Here is a 19,425-nt window from a genome sequence, read left to right as displayed (position 1 = left end):
TGATCAAACCAAGCTCATAATCATGTTAAACTATGTGGTTTACGCCGATTGTAATTGGGCATGTGAACACCTTAATCCTGCTCCGTATCTTCATCAAGATGTTTATCACGGCGCCAAATAATATCTAGTGTATCCATAAATATATTTTTTGAGTTTCATTCAAGTAGATGAAAATAATGACTGGTAACATGCATATTGTACTATCGGCTTGAGCTTGATCTGATGCACAAGTTCAGGTTCCAGGCAAACCGTAATCCTTTTTTTTGGCCAACTTTCTACCTGTGAAAGTGCACTGGAATGGCCATCAAACCCGTGACTTCCCATCTCATACTAGAACTTATGAACAATAACGGTATTTTGAGTTATTAGGGACTGAAGCGTTTGAAACTTATGAATGTACTTGTGAACTCGTACTAGATCGATGTACTCCCATGTACGAGTTCTGACGTCACATAGCCCGCGAGACAACAATGGCAGCCCCTTACGGATGCACTGTTTATGGAAGTCATACATTAAAAACCAAATCATTTATTAAAATAAGGTATTGCTCTAATGTTTTTTTTCAGCAAATGTTATGCATTATCAGCTTTTCTAGCATTAGCTAGTTTACAGTCCATTGAGTACAAGAATTAATTAATACCAAATACATTTCCAAATATACAAAAAACGGGTATAACAGCTTCTCTTGCCTTATGCGCTGTTTTTTTCACCACTGCTTTCCTCAAATAAGCATGGAGTAAGCACCTTTGGCGATAGAAATGATTGTAAATGAGCATAAGCCCCGTACTTGGCTTTGTCTACATCTCGCTCCCACAATTCCTTGCGCTCAGACAGTATAACGTGACTTTGCCTGGTACGCAACAATCTCGTGAGTCGTGGTTTGAAGTCGTAACTTACGGGCTGAAAAACCTGCCTGGAACGCAGCATGAGTGTGGTATAACTCTACTTATTAGCGAATAATCTAAGTAATGCAAATTGCATGTATACTGGAGTGAAGAGTTCTGCTCATGTCATATAAACAACTTACTGCGATTAAGACCATACACTTATTAGAAATAATCACATTATTGGTGCACTTGTAAACGTAGTCAATATGTGCAGTGTGGCAGGGACATGTCATGAAGGGGTGGACTTGGTCTGCAACACTGTTTAGGTTGGTGGTACGTGTCAAATGTATGCATCACGTGTTGTAAAGAAAACAGCACTCATCAGACCCAGCGACCTTATTCGACCAGTTCAGACGCTCATGTGCCCATTGTAGACGGGGGTCATCATAGGCACTCTGGTTGGTCTGCACAGCCTCATACACAGCAGAGTGAGATGCTCACACATTCCTCCCATAACCATCATTAAAATTTGTGACTTGTGCACCAGAAGACCTCCTGTTGGCTCGGACCATCATTGCTCTCGTGCATCAATGAGCCTGGGCTGTCCAACACCGTTGCTGGTTTGTGTTTGTCCCTCCTTGGACACTGTTGGTAAACTTACCCCACTGCTGGCCGGGAGTGACACGTAAGCCTTGCTTTTTCAAAGATACTCTGGGCCAAATTGTTATGGCAAGGCAAATGGGTCAAAGTCACTCAGATCTTCATTCCTGCCCATATCTTGTTTATTACGAGAACTGATTGTTAGGTTTCCATCTAATTTACCCAGGCCTTAAAGGTCCCGCTCCTCGTGTGTTTCCGAAGCTTTGATTATGTTTACAGTGTGCAATATAACATGAGTTCATGTTTCGCGTGTAAAAAAACACAGTATTTTTCACACAATTTACTTATCTGTATACCGCTGTTTCCTCTGTCCTAAAAACGGCCTGATGATTTCCTTGTTCTATGAAGTCCCCCCTTCAGAAACACGTAACGAGTTCTGATTAGGCCAGCGCTTCCAGCGCTGTGATTGGACAGCAGCTTAGTGCACGTTGCACGGAAAGGTCCCGCCTCTTAGGGTAGATACGCGCGCTCAATGTTATTGCAAAAATGTCTATATTGCCTATCAATTTGAGCCGGAATCAGACCCGGAGAATATCAAAGAGGATCGATTACAACCTGCTCAGGAAAGACTTTTGCTGGATGTTTCAGATTGGTAAGCTGTCTATTCAGTAGTTTAAACTGATCATTACAAACACCAACAAGCGATGGTGTCTGAATGAATTACTACACTTTTATATGCTGAGTTTTTCGGATTAGTTTCAATTACCATCTAACGTTAGTTAACAAAGCTAAACAGCGTTGCACTTTGTGTCCTGAGTTACATAAACTGTTAAACGGACCGACTTAAATAATAAAATACACTTACCGGTTGTGGTCCATAAACGAAGCCTTCTCCAGACAAAGAGGGAACTGCGTCGTCTTTTAAGAATAATCTTTCTGCGAATCCGGCATTAAACTGATAGAGATTGAGGAAGCAGTCCTCAACAAAATGTGCTGCACATAGTTTTAAATTGTGATTATAATTTTCCAGAACCGAGTTAACCATAAACTGTAGCCATTGATCTCGTACAGCGTCCGTGGGAAGGCCAAACAAAGGTGATTTGACTCCGGGATGAAAATAACAGCGTTTCAATGGCATGGCGACAAACGCACTCTACAAAAACAACGCTTCCTATTCTCGACCTGCGAGAGCAAAAGGACAACGCCCCCGAATTTGCGTGTTCTTGTGGGCGGAGGGTTCGTCAACAGACGGTTTTAGTTGCGTCATTACAGCAGGAAGTGCAGGGCTGTAGTCCAAACCGGCCGCTCGCTGTAGGCTTTGAAAGGGAACTTCTGTTAATTAAAATATCTCGCTTGGCATTGAACTTTGAGCTTTATAATTTTACAGGTATTATTTATGCTCTAACAGCAACATTACACACTAACTAAAGTTTGAAAGATGGAATCGTAAAGAATGGGACCTTTTATATGTGGCCTTGGTAAGAGAAGATCAACGATATTTACCTGTGACTATAATGTTTTGGCTCATCATCTGGTTTACTAAATGTTTTAATTATGCTAAAATATAAAAAGTGATTTGTGTATATTTAAAAGTGACCTGGGTTTCTTGTTGCTATGCTTGGGGAGACATTTCAAACCTACAGCTTACTATATAAATATAGATTATATATGAACTATACATACACCACACAAGGCAGTGACCTATATTGATTTTTATACCACGGCTGGAGTTTTAGGCTCTTGGCTTCATTTTTACACATTCACTAGTGGGCTGGTGAGTTGAGGACACTTCATCTCTCAAATCCCCTTCTGTTCCTTCTCTTCCCCTTTTTCTCCCATTCTTCGTTTTGTCTGTTGACCATCTGTTTTGTAATTAAACAAACATGGATACTGAAAATGCCTGTTATGATATTAGTTGAAAAAGCGAGCTTGAATTGAGTAGATGTTCTAGATATACATTATCCCCTGAGTCTGTCTTTCTCTCTCTTTCTGTTTCTGTCTTCCTGTTGGTCTTTTGTCGCCGGCATTAGGTTTGTCTCATCGTCTCACCTCTGTGTAATAATCTCTGTCTTTTCTCTTTTCACACTCTTCTGTAGCTGCGTGAAAATGCTCAACCTGTGGTGAGTCCCTCTCTCCAGTCCACATCAAACCCAAGGGGAGTGGACCAGCCTAGACTGTGGCCATAGAGATCGCGCTTACACCAAGATCTACTAACACAGTTGTAGGCTAACATTTCTGAGAGTTTGAGACCGAAAGAGGGAGGTCTGTCCACTCATAAAGTCTGATTTGAGAGGCTGAAATACCCTAAAGTTGATTGGCGGTACGATGAGAAGTCTTTAACAGCCCAACTTCAGCTTACTTAAAGAAACCCAATGATACGGCGAGGAGGTCTCTACTTTAACGCACATATTCAGTGCCTTACAGAAGTATGCAGATCCTTGACTAAATCACAGCATTATGAAATATCTGATTAGTTAAATTAATTCTGATTATTTATTTATTTTTATTCATTTTTGCGATATTGCACAGCCAGTTCTTCCAGGTTTAGTGGCAGCATGTTGCTTCACATTATTCTTTCCAAAATTGTTGCATATTAATTGGTAACACTTTGTTACAGTGTCCTTGTTACATGTAATTACTGCAGTAATAACTATAAATTATGCATAATTATTACCCTAAACCTAACCCTAAAGTAAGTACATGTTGTTAATTAAATATTACTTGTCCATTAAAGGTATAATTACACTGTAATATGGACACCTTAAAATAAAGTGTTTATTAAATTATTTTATTTATATTATTTTACTTAATTCTCTTTAAATATTCACAACTTTTTATTTTATTAATTTACGAACCCTACGATGGCAAATATTATATTTTTGCTGAGTATTTTATGACATTAAACAGTGTAATTTCTTTGATCTGATTGACACAATTGAGGGTTATTGATGGCATGTCGCTTCAATTTTATTATATTTTATTGTAAATATTTTTTCAAAACTACATTTCATATCAACAAAGTCCTTGGCATCCTGAAATTATCTAAACAGTATTTCAGATGACTTTATTATTATTATTATTATTATTATTATTATTATTATTATTATTATTATTATTATTTATATTTAATTGTAAATTGGTTTTATTTTATATCAACAAAAAGTTATTGGCATCCTTTATTATTATTATTTTATTTATATAATTTATGTTCATAATTAAGTCTTTTTTTTGTGCTAATTTACCAGCCCTAAATTTTATATATATATATATATATATATATATATATATATATATATATATATATATATATATATATATATATATATATATATATATATATATATATATATATATATATATAGTAAATATTTTTTCCAAAACTAAATTTCATATCAACAAAAAGTCCTTGGCATCCTGAAATTATCTTAACAATGTTTCATATGACTTCAGCTTATTTGTTTATATTAAATTTATTTTATTTTCTATTTTATGAAATATATATCTTTATTTTGTTTAATTAAATATTTGTTTTAAATTAATATGACCATAAGGTCTTAATCTACCAGGCAAGTTTAAGTATCCCTATTTTTTAATAAACCTCTAAATAAATTAACTGTTAGCTGTTTGTGAGAACTTTGTAAAACTTTGTCAACAGTTATGTCAATAATAAATAGCTCATGCCTTATGACTAAACTATTACAGTGAATGCATCGTCACTGTAGTACCTGGTGCAAAGGCAGACTTGTTTAAGGATCTGCATGTGTTTGCAGGGCACTGTACGTTCAGTTGGACTCGTCATTAATAACCGCGGTGAACCCAAACGCTTCCCGCCTGCGTCCTTCAGAAACGTGTTTAGTGAAGTCTCTCACTTTTCAATGTGTCAGTCTGGAGCTGTTCTCTTCCACTGCATGTGCCTTGTTTCTCCTGACCCATTCTGTCGTGTTGTTGCTGTTTAACATTCTGTTGCTTTTAACGAACAGTAAATGTCTTATAAGTTTCCTTTTTTTAGTTACGTATGCAGCATTTAGGTTGGTACGAATATACTAATGCAGCAGCGCTGGCAATATGTAGCATAACCCACATATCTGCTTGATGTCTAAGGCAGCTACATACTGACGGCAGATGCTTCGTTATTAAGAATTGGCCAATCGTCTGACGTATCCCTGTTCTTCATTCGCAGGTGCTGCTGTTTCTTCAAGAGGAAGAGGAAGAAGAACACGCCTCGGCACAAATGAGCCTCAGGCCTCTCTGCGCAGTCCGTTCCTTTGGTTGTTTTTAGAGCGTTCAAATAAAGAAATTTCACAAGACGACAACAGCCGAGCCCTCCATACGAATAGGGGAGCGATGTGTGAAAACCAAGAGGCATACGCGTTGTCTCTGCGGGGATTGTCTATGTTTTGTTTTCGTTTCTTCCACGTCTTGATTTAGGCAGCGAGAGGCCTCGTCCTCGGACTGTCTCTCTAGGATCTCCACACAAAGCTAAGGATCTCAAAGCACTGGAACAGCACTGCACTTCATTTGCTGTTTTGCTTCTTTCGCGTTCTCCTCGTCCTCGGCGCGGGAGGAAGCCTCCGAATGTGTCCTCTTCCTCCGGGTGCGAGAGACAAATTCGGCTGCGCCGGAGCTCGAACCGCAGACGTTTTCCTCCCGAGACGAGACGGTGGCTTCTGTTTGGTTTTCACTTAACCCTCTTTAAATGTCCGTTTGTGTATTCGGTGGCTGATTGTTGGTTCTCACGCTGCCAGGGAAGTGGTCGAAGCCTTAGAATATGACTAGCAGATTTCTTCGTCGTATCTATCGGAGTGACGCGCAAAACAATTAACCGTCGTAACGACGCTAGCCGGCCTTTACACGTGAACTTGTGCAGCCGTTTCCAGTGGTGCCCGTCGTTCCACTGACTAGTATTTAAGCTGCTTGTTCTAAAGCACTCCTCCCACTTCAACCCACCAGCCAATCATGCTGCTTTCTTCTCCTCTTACTACGATATCGTGTCACTTTGACGTACAGCTGGCTGCTTTTCTATTGGCTGAGGTGGCCAGTAAGACTTTCCTTCTGCGCTTTTTGTATCTTTCTGTCCATGTAGTCACTTATTATTCCCACGAACGGCTCCCGATCGATGTTTTTTATGCCTGAAAAAACTGCTAATTGTTCAGGACGAGAATAACCATGTGCCAGAGTGGTTTGTGGGTCGCAAAGAAACGCCTCGACGTGTTCATATGGCCGCTTGTTTTAATAGGCGTAGACTTTACGGTAGTGAGCGAAACATCTCGATTGTATGCCTTAACTCTGTTCGTGGTGAAATTCCTCCCATGCCTTCATTCTGACCTGAAACGTGCGTCTCGTTCTCTTTCGGGGAGTCGAGTCACCCGTTGGGATTATGTGGCAGAAAACGTCGACCCGTTGTTGTAAAATATACACGGTTCTGAGACGGGGCAGCCCTTGACCTCTTGCATGGATGAGGCGGTCCTTTCCCGAGCGCAGGAATTAAATTGGGTTATATGTGAAATGATTACTGTAGTTCTGTCGTCGTCGTCTTTTTTAATTTACTTCGGGAAATCGCTAATCTCAGTCGTGATGTTGCCTTGCTCATGTTTTTTTATTTTATTTGTGTGTGTGTGTGTGTGTGTGTGTGTGTGTGGGGGGGGGGGTCACGTTCACCTATTCACAGCATTAAATCCGTGTTTTTATTTCGCAATCTTTCTAATGTATAGTAAATGTGAATTAATGTAAGATAAATTATATAACTATTTTATTTTTTCGTTTGATCACCGTACAAAAGTTGCGAGAGAAGCCATAGGGGGAGTGTGTGACTGCACTAGAGTTTCGCTGCGCCCTTGTTTACTGCATCCTACTGACCTCTGAACTCATCTTTCATACGGGACGGGGGTAAACGGGGAACCTTTGAGAGTCTACGGATGGATGGCGTGCTTTGAATGTTCCCACGAAAACAATGGATGGATGGATAGATGAGCGAGTCGGACCAAATAGATGCGCAGATGGCCACAGTTTCTTCATTCGCATGTTTCCACCTCTCGACTCATTCGTGTAAATAGTAACTTGCTGAGCTCTCACTGACCCGTTCACCTTCTGGAACGATTTCCACGGTTTGCGTTCGACTACGCCATTTCGAGTTATTAGGGACTGAAGCGTATGAAACTTTCCGATGTGATGGTTATTTAACAGGTTTATTCTTATGCTCGTCCACTGTGATGCGAGTCACTTTGGGTCTAAATTATTCTGTGAAAAGTACTTGAATGATACTCTTGGAAATCCGCTTCTCGCACTTGCGTCGGGGCGCGACTTTTTATTTAACGTTCTTCTCTATGTATTACGTGCCTCGCTAGAGTTGGAAGACGATGTAGTATTTCTGGATGTGCACTGCTTGCTATCGCCAGGTGCGTCTGGCTCGAAGAAGTATGTTTCGTTTTTTTTTTTTTTTTTTTGCAGGATTTTAACCCCTTAATCAATGTCCAAAGGCCTTGGCTTGTTACGGAGCCACTCTGAATTGTTTTGTGGATATAAGCGGAATGTGAAATTGTTGGATTTATGGATGAGGATGCTAGTCCTACTGTGCTTTCGGGATTATGAGCAGACGGTGATTTAAAGCGCCATCTGCTGGCTGAAAAAGACACTACATTAGACACTGAAATATGCTTTTTGAAGGGGTTTGAGGGATGGCGAGAGCTTATTCCTCAGTACTGGAATCATGGTTAATGCGATCATAATGATGACTACTGGCTCTCTTGTCAACTGCAAGGTGATGGTGATTTCAAGCCATCTTTCATCTTTAATTTTCCCTTCTTTTTTTCTTTTTTTTTAAAGATATGTACTTTTTGATTTTAATAAAGATGGTATCCTAATGGCATTCTATGTCCATCTGAGGTCTAAATATACAGTTATTCTATGAAAGTCAAGCATTCGGAGAGGTGTTTGTGTTTCAATCATTTTCTTTGCTTTTGTATCACGGTTCTGGTCACTTTAAAGTGATAGTTCACCCAAAAATGTCAATTCTGTCATTAAATCCTCACCCTCATGTCGATTTCAAACCCGTAAGAACTTCGGTCATCTTCAGAACACAAATGAAGATATTTCTGATGAAATCTAAGAGGTTTCTGACCGTCTGTAAACATCAACTTTCACTTTCAAGGCCCAGAAATATGGAAGCCCGTTTCCACCACAGAATCAAAAACGAAAATAGGGAATTGGGACCTTTATATCTCACAAATCTGAATTGTGAAATTTAAAAAAAATTTAAAAAAAATTATCGCATTTACGTTTCAAAATTCTGACTGTGATATAAAGTCACAATTGTGAGTTATAAAGTCAGAATTGGATATAATCGAAATTGCGACTTTTTCCCCCAGAATTGCAATTTATCATCTTAATTCTGACTTTATGACTCACAATTGTGAGATATAAACATGCAATTCTGAGAAAAGTGTTTTTTTTTTTCTCTCAGATGTGGACTTTATAACTCGCAATTGTAAGTCTATAACACAATTCTGAGAAAAATACTTAGAATTGCAAGTTATAAAGTTACTATGCAGCTTTTTCTCTTTATATCACACAATTCTGACTTTATATCACACAATTCTGACTTTATATCACACAATTCTGACTATAACTTGTAATTCTGACTTTATATCTTGTAATTCTGATTTATAACTCACAATTGTGAGATTAAAAGTCGCACTTGTCTTTAAAACCGTTTTTTTCTGTGGCAGAAACGAGCTTCCAATCAGAAAAGTCATCTTTAAAATAGTCCATGTGACTCCAGTGATTCAACCTTAATGTTATGAAGTGACGAGACTATTTATTAGATATTTATTACTCGATATTGGCCAGCTCATGCGTCAGCATCACACGCACGTCGTGGTGATCACATGAACGGCGGCGGCCAATAAGCCGGCATTCTGGTGTAGAACCTGAAAGCGTTGGCCCGTGTTTACAACATGGCGGAAGAGCATAAATTGTTGAATAAAGTCATTATTTTTGCATGTTTTTGAGCACAAACGTATTCCCGTCACTTCATAACATTACTTTTGATCCACTGTTGTCACATGGAATATTTTAGCAATGCTTTAACACCTTTCTGGGCCTTGAAAGTGTTAATTATAATACTATGGACGGGGCAGAGAGCGCTCGGATCCCATCAGAAATATCTTCATTTGTGTTCTGAAGATGAATGAAGATCTTGTGGGTTTGGAACGGCACGAGGGAGAGGAATTTTAGAGGTAAATCGAGATATTCTCCTAAAGTTGGGGAGATTTAATGCAGATTTTATGTGCATGGCTTTTGATTCCGAAAGCAATGGAAACTACTTGTCTAAATGGGGCACTGAAGAACATTGTGGGCATGAAGTTGATACACTGTTATTCTGTGGCTGCGTAACGCCTTAAACATGCTACTGCAAGTCTGACCCGTCTGTGCGCTTGAGTTGAGCAGATGAACGTCCACCGCGCTGTCTCGCCGCTCTGTACTGTAATGCCCTCCCATTGTGTCTGCTACAGTCGTAGCTTTCTCTCGCTCTGAAAAATATAATCATTCCTATCTCCAGATTTTAGTTCATGTGGGAATTCAGTTTTTTTATTAAGGACCACTCGTTTTTTTAATGACCTTGGAATGATTATATTACAGGAGTCTGGTAGGAAAGCACTGCAATATTTGAATTCTCTCTCTTTTTCATATTTTTTTTTTTTTTTTTGTAGTGTTTCTTTCAGTAAGGATGTTTTCTGTACTTCAAAACATTAAAAAACTTAATTGTACAGTACTGCAAGAGTCATCCTCTTGTTCTGGTCATACTTACAGAGATACTTTAAATTTCATTGTATTATGAATTTATTGTGTTGAAAATATGAATGTTACTTAAATGTACTTCAATGATTTTTGCTTTCTTCAAGGGCTTCAACTGTGATGGACCCGTTTTGTTTTCTCCACTCTCTTTCTCTCTAAATATATTTTGTTTTTTAAGTTGCAGAAAGATTAAGGCCTTAATCTTAATCTTATTTAAAATGCCTATTTTCCCGAGGAGTCGTATAAAGTTCCAAACATAACCTTTCAAATTAAATTTTTATTCCCTCCACTCTTAAAGGGAAACTCAAGTTTGCACCCTTTTTTATGTAAAATAAAAGAAAATGTCTCTTAACATCTGAGTGAGTGTGTCTGTCATTTTTAGAGAAATTTTTTGTTTCAAGTTTATTAGAGTACAGTTTATTAACATTCATAAGAGCTACAGCTACACATCAATATACTGCATATGAGTACTGCCTCGGCATCAATTCTAGGAATAGTTTGTCATTTGTTCTGTAATGCTTTGGCTAGGGGGTTATAGTATGAGGACAGCACGGCCATTTTGTGATATTTCTAGTAATTAATATTCCATCTTAGACACTGCATATGAACTATTGCAGCCAATATTGCAAAATAAATGCACCATTTTAACACAAAGGTACAAAAGTGAAGGCATGCTGGCTTATAAAAAAAAGTATATATACAGTACCGGTCAATTTTTGGGAGCTTTACTATTTTAAAGTTATTTAAAGAAGTTTTATATCCTCATTAAGGCTCAAAAAATCAGAACAAAATGTAATATTGTGAAATATTACAAGATAAATAATGGTTTTCTTTTTTAATATACTTTAAAATGTAATCAAAGCTGTATTTTCAGCATCATAACTCCAGTCTTCAGTGTCCATGATCCATAAGGAATCATATTCTGATATGATGATTTATTATCAGTATTGGAAACAGATGTGCTGGTTAATATTTTTTATGACCTGTGATACTTTTTTGAAATTTTTCGATGAATACAAATATTTTTAATAGTTTTTTTTTTTTTTTTTTAATAGAACTATTTTGTAACAATATACCCTACCATTCAGAAGTTTGGGGTCAATTTTTTTTTTTTTTTTTTTTTAAAGAAAATAATACTTTTATTCAGCTAGGATGTGTTAAGTTGATAAAAAGTGATCACAGATTTAAAAAATAATAAAAAATAAAAATACGAATCAGTCCAACATTGATAATGATTTCTGAAGGATCATGTGACACTGAAGATTGGAGTAATGATGCTGAAAATACAGCTTTGGTCACAGAAATAAATAATATTTTAAAGTATATTACCATTATAAACCATTATTTCAATGCAGGCTGGATGAGCAGAAGAGAAATTCTTTCAAAAACTTAACAAAAAACATGTAATGTGCTAACACAATTTTTATATAACAATAAGTGAGTTTATGTTGTAACTTGTTTTTCTGTAGATTCTATCTATATTTTGTCAAATAATATGTTTAGGTTGTTAATAAACTCCATTTTTTTGCCGTTACTTTGCAGCAGCTGATGTAGCTTACCCAGGGACTTTTATGTGACTTCCGGAAGAGTGTTATAAACTTCCGCTCCGGCCTGCGTTAACCCTTTTCTTCTAGACCGAGTCAACATGGTGTGTATGTTTCAGTCAATTCCTGTCAATCCGTACAAATCCAGTTGTTTAGCAACTCTCACTGCGTTTTTAAAGCATCTGAATGTATTGTTAATATTGTTATGATTCATATATATTAAGTATTTTGACTTTTTGCATTTGCTGTTATGTAGGATGTTAGAAAAATAAGGACTCCGCGTCATCTTCCGCTTCTCAACTCTGAATTTCGGACATTAATTTCTGCTCGCGACAGTTAGACAATAGTATGATGTATTTTATTTGTTTATTGTGATAATATAAATGTATGTGACGAGCTGAGAGCGTATTTAGGGGGAAACGCGGGTATAAATCATAGCTGGTGTTCACTAGTGTGTGAGCTTAAAGGGACAGAGTAAACCAATAAAAATATAATTCGGTAATTTACCCAAGTTTTTCCAAACATGTAGGAGTTTTTCTTTCTTCTGCTGAACACAAAAGATGATATTTCTGAAGAATGTCCGTAACCAAACGGCTAGTCCCTATTGACTTCCATAGTATTTCCCCATACTATGGGAGTCAGTGGGGACCAGAAATAATGAGTAAAAATTATTTAAAGTTTTAGGTGACCTATTCCTTTTAAATTTTTAATGTGTTTTGTTGATGCGGTGTATATTGCAAACATAGCTGTGATCATCTCGGTATTTGTTGTGTACTGAAATGTATCGTTTCACAATATTGTAGATGGTGGAGGTATTTGTTTTGAATAGTTCACCCAAAATAAAAATTACTGTGAGGGGGGAAAATTAAAGTTCAGAGTTTTAGTGTCAGTACCAGAATGATTTTAGTGTTCTCGTGGTTCATATGTACTGAGTATTTTAAATGCATTTGGTATGTAGGATGTTGTAAAATTAGCGTCATCTCAACTTCAGCCGTTAAAATCGGCTCATGATAGACAATGTTACGTTGGATTTAATTTGATTTATTGTGATCAATTTAAACATTTGTGACAAGCTGGCACATTTGAGCTATCGTGTTTTTCCAATAATCATAGTTTCTGTGAAATTAAAGGGACAGTACATAAAAAAATTAAAAAGTGATTTACTTAGTAATATATCCAAACATTTGGTCCCCATTGACTTCCATAGCATGGGGGGAAAACAATACTATGGAAGTAAATGGGGTCCAGAAACACTTCAGTATTTGGTGCACTATCCCTTTAATAATGAGCTTTTTCTGTAAAGCTGCTTTAAATTGATAAATCTGACTGACCCTTGTGGATGTTGACAGGGTCGCGTCAGGACCAAGACAGTGAAGAAGGCGGCTCGGGTCGTCATAGAGAAGTACTACACCCGACTGGGCAATGACTTCCACATCAACAAGAGGGTGTGTGAGGAGATCGCCATCATCCCCAGCAAACCTCTGCGCAACAAGATCGCCGGGTGAGTGACGCCCCGCAGATACACACGCCCCCCCCTTTATGGGGATATAGTGAATGTCTAAAGCCCTATTCGGACTGGATTAGTTTCACACTGGGAGATGGGGTTAAGTAATTATTACCAGAGGTTCTCTGTGATTTTAGTCCCGTCCGAATGTGCCACTTACCTTCTGGAAAAATGATCTTGGGTAATACTAATCCTGTTCGAATAGACCCGCTGTAAAAATGTACTTATAAAATTCCTTCATTTCCTGTTTAAAAGTTAGTGCGTTTTGCGAGCATGGAGGCGCTTGAAACATTCGGTTGCGTACAGGTGGTGGGAAAGCTGGCAAACCTCTAGTATTTTCCGCATCTCATTTAAAGCAAAAAGAAAATTGTGCCCTGAAGATCAAAAGCACTTTTTAGACTCTGTGCTTTTGATCTTGAGGCACAATTTTAGCTCTAGGAAAAAGTGTCTATTACAAACACGATCCAATCAGAATCGTTAGATTGGACCTTTCTGTTTTAATAAATCATGTATAGGCTATATAGGATTTCAGACTGATGCGTATGTTTGCTCGCATGATATCATGAACGTCATGCGCACATGACGACAAGGAGGTTACTGTGGTGTGTAAAGTGAGTTACTCCTCCCACTTTTGCTAGTTTTACTGAGATGTCTTATCCCGTGCGAATTGGCCGTGAATGTTACAGACGTTCTGAGGTAAAATGACTTTACCCCCACGTCCCCATGTTAAAGGGTTTGTTCACCATAAAATTAAATTGATGTCATTAACTCCTCACCCTAATGTCGTTCCACATCCGCAAGACCTCCGTTCATCTTCAGACACAGTTTAAGATATTTTATATTTTAGTCCCAGAGCATATGAAGTCAATGCACATTATACTGTCCATGTCCAGAAAGGGAATAAAAACATCATCCCAGTAGTCCATATGTGACATCAGTGGGTTAATTAGAGTCTCTTGAAGCATCCAAAATACATTTGGGTCCAAAAATTTCAAAACTACGACTTTATCCAGCATTGCCTTCTCTTCCGCGTTCCTCAAATAAACCCATAAATTCAAGCTTCGCCTTTCGCGTTTTAACACTCGATGGCACCGTGTCGAATGCAAAGAGAGGGATTGCCATGTTAATCTTGGACAAAATCGGCCACCGTAGGAGTTAAAATGAAATTGGAATAGGGTCATATACCTTTTAATTGCTAGATGGGGGAAAATATCACAGTGTAGCTTTAAAGTATATTAAAACAGAAAACCATTAGTTTAAAGTGTACAAATATTTCATATTACTGTTTTCTAGCTGTCAAATTAATGCAGGCTTGATGAGAAGCTCAAAAATAGTATTTTCTAAACTTTTGACTGGTGTTGTGTGGATTTCTCAATTTCTATTTTAGCAAGATTCGATATAATGGGTGTGTTGCTAAAATAGACATTATCTTGTATGGAGAGGTAATTCCAGCAGGGCAAACCTTAGGAGGGAGAACTGATCTAAAGGCTAATGTGTGTCTCCAGGTATGTGACCCATCTGATGAAGCGCATCCAGAGAGGTCCTGTCAGGGGCATCTCCATCAAACTGCAGGAGGAGGAGCGAGAGAGACGGGATAACTACGTCCCAGAGGTCAGTGACGCGTCATCTTAAAGGGCCAATGCTTCAAAAGTAATCTGAGGCCTGTTGCATGAAGCTAGCTGAGTAGGTTTAGAGTTGATAAATCCAACCTAGTTTTGATCAAGTTCAACTGTTTCTCAAAGCTCGGTATAAACTTTGTCAACTAGGGTTTAATCCAGAGTTTATGAATACACGTTGTTTAAAAGAATTATGAATGCATGTATTATATTTATATTACTATTTAGCTAATTGTCAATTAATATAATATTTATATGAACATTAGGTGATTTATAATTCATAATATAATTATAATAAATAATTAGCACCAAAAGATGCCCAATTTTATTTCTAAAGTTCTCTCATTATAAACTGCTTTACTTCGGAATGAGATACAGGGGGTGTGGCTTTATTGCATCTTTACTTGCAGCTGATTGGTCCAGTTTGGGTTTGCAATCTCTAACCCAGATTAAAGCGGCTCCAGAGCAGGTTAGCCGTGTGGTGTAAGTTACCATGATGATGAACACCTGATAAAAACAACCCACCTTGAGCCCGAAAAAACTGAGTTTGATCAAACTAATCTCGAACTCACCTGGGTAACCACTGAAACCAGCTTTGTGCAACAGGCCACTGATCGGATTGGTCTTAAAGATTCTGGAATCAGATTACATCATAAAATCCAATTTTGGTGTTGATCTGGATCAAATCATCAGTTTGGTTTGTTCAAAACTTTTAGTAAAATTGGGATACATTTAGTACAAAAAGCAGGATGACCCTGATCCCAGTTGAAGGGCAGATTTCAGTGACACAAATTTAATAAAACTGGTCAAATACAAAAGTTATATCCTGTGATGTACACGTTCATATTTTTGTTTTGCGCTGGATTAGTTTAATTGTTAAAGTAATAAATTAGAAGCTAGGTTACCGAAGCCTTTCGGCCTACAGTGAAGAGATTTGGCGCCATATAATATTTCTGTTCATTTAAAGCTGTTTGAGGATTATTTTAAAGTGATTTTATCACTGTAAACTACATTAGCACAATCATAAGAGAACGTATTTTTTTCCCCATCTCATATTTTGTCATGTCCCTTTAGGGGCTGCTCTTTTTTTTATGCTTTATTTGAACATTCAGTTTGCGCTACAGCACAACAAAGTTAGAACATAATTGCGAATAACATCAATAGAAGAAAAACTAACATGAATAAGCAATACCACAGCTCAAAGTAGAACCAAATAGCAAATAGAAGAAAAGGAAAGAGGGCATTACACAAATAAATAATTTTGCATTGATTGCAGTGGACGGTTTGCAAACCGTACATGTTCTGAGAGCTTTTTTTAAGCAAGAGTGAAATTGTAAATAAATGTTTTCTCTTGTTAAGAATACTACAAAATTAAGTTTACTATTTGAGAATTTACATTTATAAATGTAAAATATACATTTAAAAACAATTAGATTTATTATAACGCAGGCATTTGAAACTGCTTTAAAAAAATGACTTGTGAGAAACGCCTTTTAGGGGCTCTGTAGAGAACTAGTTATCCAGATTTGGTCTTCTAAAAAGTGTGTTTGGATCGGGGTGCTCCAATCCAATTGTGCTTTGAAAAACTAGCACAAAAGATTGATTTCCAAATCCAGACCATTCTAATCCAGATATAATTTTAATCAACTGGACATAAAAGATGGCAATCTCGATTCAAACGCCCACGTGATCTTATCCCTAAATGACCGCGATTCGTCTCTGTCTATTAAACCTTTGACGAGTATGATCATGGTGAACATTTAGATCTGTGTTCTGACCCAGAGAGAGGGTCATTGTCATGTATAGATATGAAACCGCTTCATAAATGATCATACTATAGTTCAGAACTGGAATAAGAGGTTATAGTTCGGCTACAGTAGCGACGCAAATAGAGGAAGTCACCTTTTGAGAGTAACTTGGCTCTCCAAATTGTCATTGCACCAGTAGGTGGAGACGTGTGACTGTTAAAAATGTCATTGAATCATTCACTCAAGAGATTTGTTCGGAAACACTGATTCATCCAGTAATGAAATGAGTCTTTGAGTTACTCATTGAATCACACTCAACCTAAATGTTAATTTGTTTAGGTAGACGACAGCAATTAGCATTTTGTCAGAACCTCTAGAAAATTACATTTAGTTGTCGGTTCAGAATCATTGTAGAGTTACTTTGAATCAGATCTAATGCATAATCATCAGGTTCAGATAGGAGACACAGAATCCAAAGGCATGCGGTCTTTTTTTGTTTGTTTTGTTAAAAAAAAAAGTTAATTTCTTTCAACTTGCAATGGAGTTTTGGAATATCAGATTATTGTAAAAGAATCCACTGACTTCCTCAGGTTTTTCTTCAAAGAACTTTTGTCTTCCTCTTAACTGTTAACCCTTTATTGGCTCATGTAGTATTGTTGTTTGTTGCATGATTACTACAGGAGCCAATAAAGGGTTAACGGTTTAGAGGAAGACAAAAGCTCTTTGAGGAATTCAGTGTATTCTTTTACACCAATCTGATGTTCCAAAACTCATTGAAAGACGTTCACTCCACTTTTTTTCATATTTTTTTTTTTTCATAAAAATGTATGACAGCCAAAAAAATCGGTACCAAAAGTCCCGATCAGCTTTGACCCTGGAGTATGTTGGCCATCACTAGAGCTGTGTGAGTCCCTCATGTCATGTGCTTCTCTTTGCCAGGTCTCCGCATTGGATCAGGAGATTATTGAGGTCGATCCAGATACGAAGGAAATGCTGAAGACTTTCGTAAGTTGATTTTAATTTGTGTAGATGAGCTGCAAATATGTGCTGTATGGTTAAAGGGAGCTGTTCTCAGTGAATTAATGGAGATGGAACAGCTGACGAGCTGTTGATGTGAATGGTCAGAACTGGTTTTGTGGTGTTCGGATACAGACCTGAACCTACATTAACCCTTTCTTTCTCTCAATACAGGACTTTGGGAACCTCCCCAACCTCCAGGTCACGCAGCCAACTATCGGCATGAACTTCAAAACACCCAGAGGAGTCTAGATGTCATTTATCATGTCAATAAAGACCGCAGAAAATAACATCCTTGTGTTTGGAGTCATTTGATGAATTCTCGATATCTTCATCCTCCTGACTTCACACTGTAGATCTGGCCTGTTATACAATATGCATCCCTGGTCAAGCAAGTTATTCAAACTAAAGATTTTACTAAAGAGTTTTGAAATGTAAATAGCAACAGCACAGTCTTAGGCTGTTTAAAGTAGTTTATTTAAAATGGAAAACTAGCCCATGATTTACTCACTCAAGCCATCCTAGGTGTACACTGTAAAAAATAAAAACGGAAAATGTACTTGTAATTTTCTGCCAGTACATTATCCAATAATTTTACAGACATTTCTGTTAAAACAAACTAATGCAATGTGTAATTTAAAATACAGGTAAAACATCTGTAAAAAAAAAAGCAATACGGAAAAATCCTTAATATATTAATACAGTACATTGTGCCTTATTTTTACAGACTTTTTTTTTTACACTGTGACATTCTGGTGAATACATCATATGTTTTCGCTTTCAAGCTTTATAATGTCAGTGATGGGGTCCGTTGAGTTTGAAGCTAAAAAGTGCATCCATCCAATATAAAGTAATCCACACGGTTCTGGGGGTTAATAAAGGCCTTCTGAGGAGTGGGTTTTGTAAGATTTGCCAGTTATGCTTTTTTCATATGTTGAATGCCAAGCGGCAACCTCCCGCCATCCAACACAAGTGACTTAAACTACAGTTCCTCAACTGGCCACTAGAGACAGGCTCCAGAAGAGAGTCCGTCTGTATCTCCCCCATGTTAAAATGCCCAACTTTACAGCAGAAAAATGGGTAACGCTTTACAATAAGGTTCATTAGTTAACATGAGCTAATAATGAACTGCACCTATAAAGCTTTTATCTTTATTAATTTCAACATTTACTAATTCTTCAAATCTTTATAACATTAGTTAATACACTGTGAGCGAACCATGAACAGCCGTATTTTTATTAACTAATTTTAATAAAGATTAACAAATACAGTAACTAATGACCTGCTCATTAAAAAAAGTGCTACCTAAAAATATTCACAGTCTGATACCAAAAGTGATTTAAGTCTATATAGCTTATTTTGCCATTCATCATGACAACTGAGGGGGTGAATTTTGTATGTGTAATATATTTACCAATGATTTGTATTCCATGTTTTAATGGTCTTGTGCATTTGGACTTGAAATTGACTCGAACATATTAGGACTCAGACTTACTTCCGAGTCCCATTCAAAATATATTATAATTCAAGATTATAATTATGTTAATATGTCTTTATATTGATGTTTGACGTCCAATGATGTGTGATTTTCTTAAGCACAACTGCACATGACTAACGCAAAGGTAGCAGGACTCGGGTCAGGAAGGATCATGTGGAGCGATCCTCTAGCTCTTAACTATGTGTGGAACTGTCTGCTACGTCATCTCTTACTCAGTTTGCATATAAGAGCTACAGACAGAGATCATATGAAGTAAGACTATAAAATAAAAATAAAAA

At 37.4% G+C, this 19,425-nt stretch overlaps 2 protein-coding genes across 5 annotated transcripts in view; both read left to right on the top strand.

Moving 5' to 3' along the window:
* Positions 1 to 10,579, top strand: part of csnk1g1 (casein kinase 1, gamma 1) — a 66,567-nt gene extending 55,988 nt beyond the window's left edge. For 2 of the 4 annotated variants that reach the window (XM_067454361.1, XM_067454199.1), the window contains 2 exons: positions 3,524 to 3,547; positions 5,608 to 10,579. In XM_067454361.1, coding sequence (XP_067310462.1) covers positions 3,524 to 3,547; positions 5,608 to 5,662 — 79 coding nt within the window. In that variant the 3' untranslated portion in view covers positions 5,663 to 10,579. The remainder of the gene's footprint in view (positions 1 to 3,523; positions 3,548 to 5,607) is intronic. The other 2 variants (XM_067454413.1, XM_067454279.1) reach the window with 1 other exon arrangement.
* A 1,158-nt stretch (positions 10,580 to 11,737) lies between these two features.
* rps17 (ribosomal protein S17) lies at positions 11,738 to 17,939 on the top strand. The gene is made up of 5 exons (XM_067456619.1): positions 11,738 to 11,868; positions 13,114 to 13,265; positions 14,774 to 14,879; positions 17,572 to 17,637; positions 17,824 to 17,939. The coding sequence occupies exons 1-5, from the start codon at positions 11,866 to 11,868 to the stop codon at positions 17,899 to 17,901; spliced, it is 405 nt and encodes a 134-aa protein (XP_067312720.1). The 5' UTR covers positions 11,738 to 11,865; the 3' UTR covers positions 17,902 to 17,939.
* Positions 17,940 to 19,425: the final 1,486 nt, after the last annotated feature.

The sequence above is a fragment of the Pseudorasbora parva genome, chromosome 1 (assembly GCF_024679245.1).
Source record: "Pseudorasbora parva isolate DD20220531a chromosome 1, ASM2467924v1, whole genome shotgun sequence".
In the NCBI taxonomy this organism is placed as follows: domain Eukaryota; kingdom Metazoa; phylum Chordata; class Actinopteri; order Cypriniformes; family Gobionidae; genus Pseudorasbora; species Pseudorasbora parva.
This window is presented reverse-complemented; position numbering and strand designations above follow the sequence as displayed.

Bases quoted from the DNA above. Each gene is read 5' to 3' on its own strand.
- rps17 (XM_067456619.1), top strand. The intron at 13,266-14,773 runs GTGAGTGACGCC...GTGTGTCTCCAG, and splicing joins CTGCGCAACAAGATCGCCGG to GTATGTGACCCATCTGATGA. The intron at 17,638-17,823 runs GTAAGTTGATTT...CTCTCAATACAG, and splicing joins AGGAAATGCTGAAGACTTTC to GACTTTGGGAACCTCCCCAA.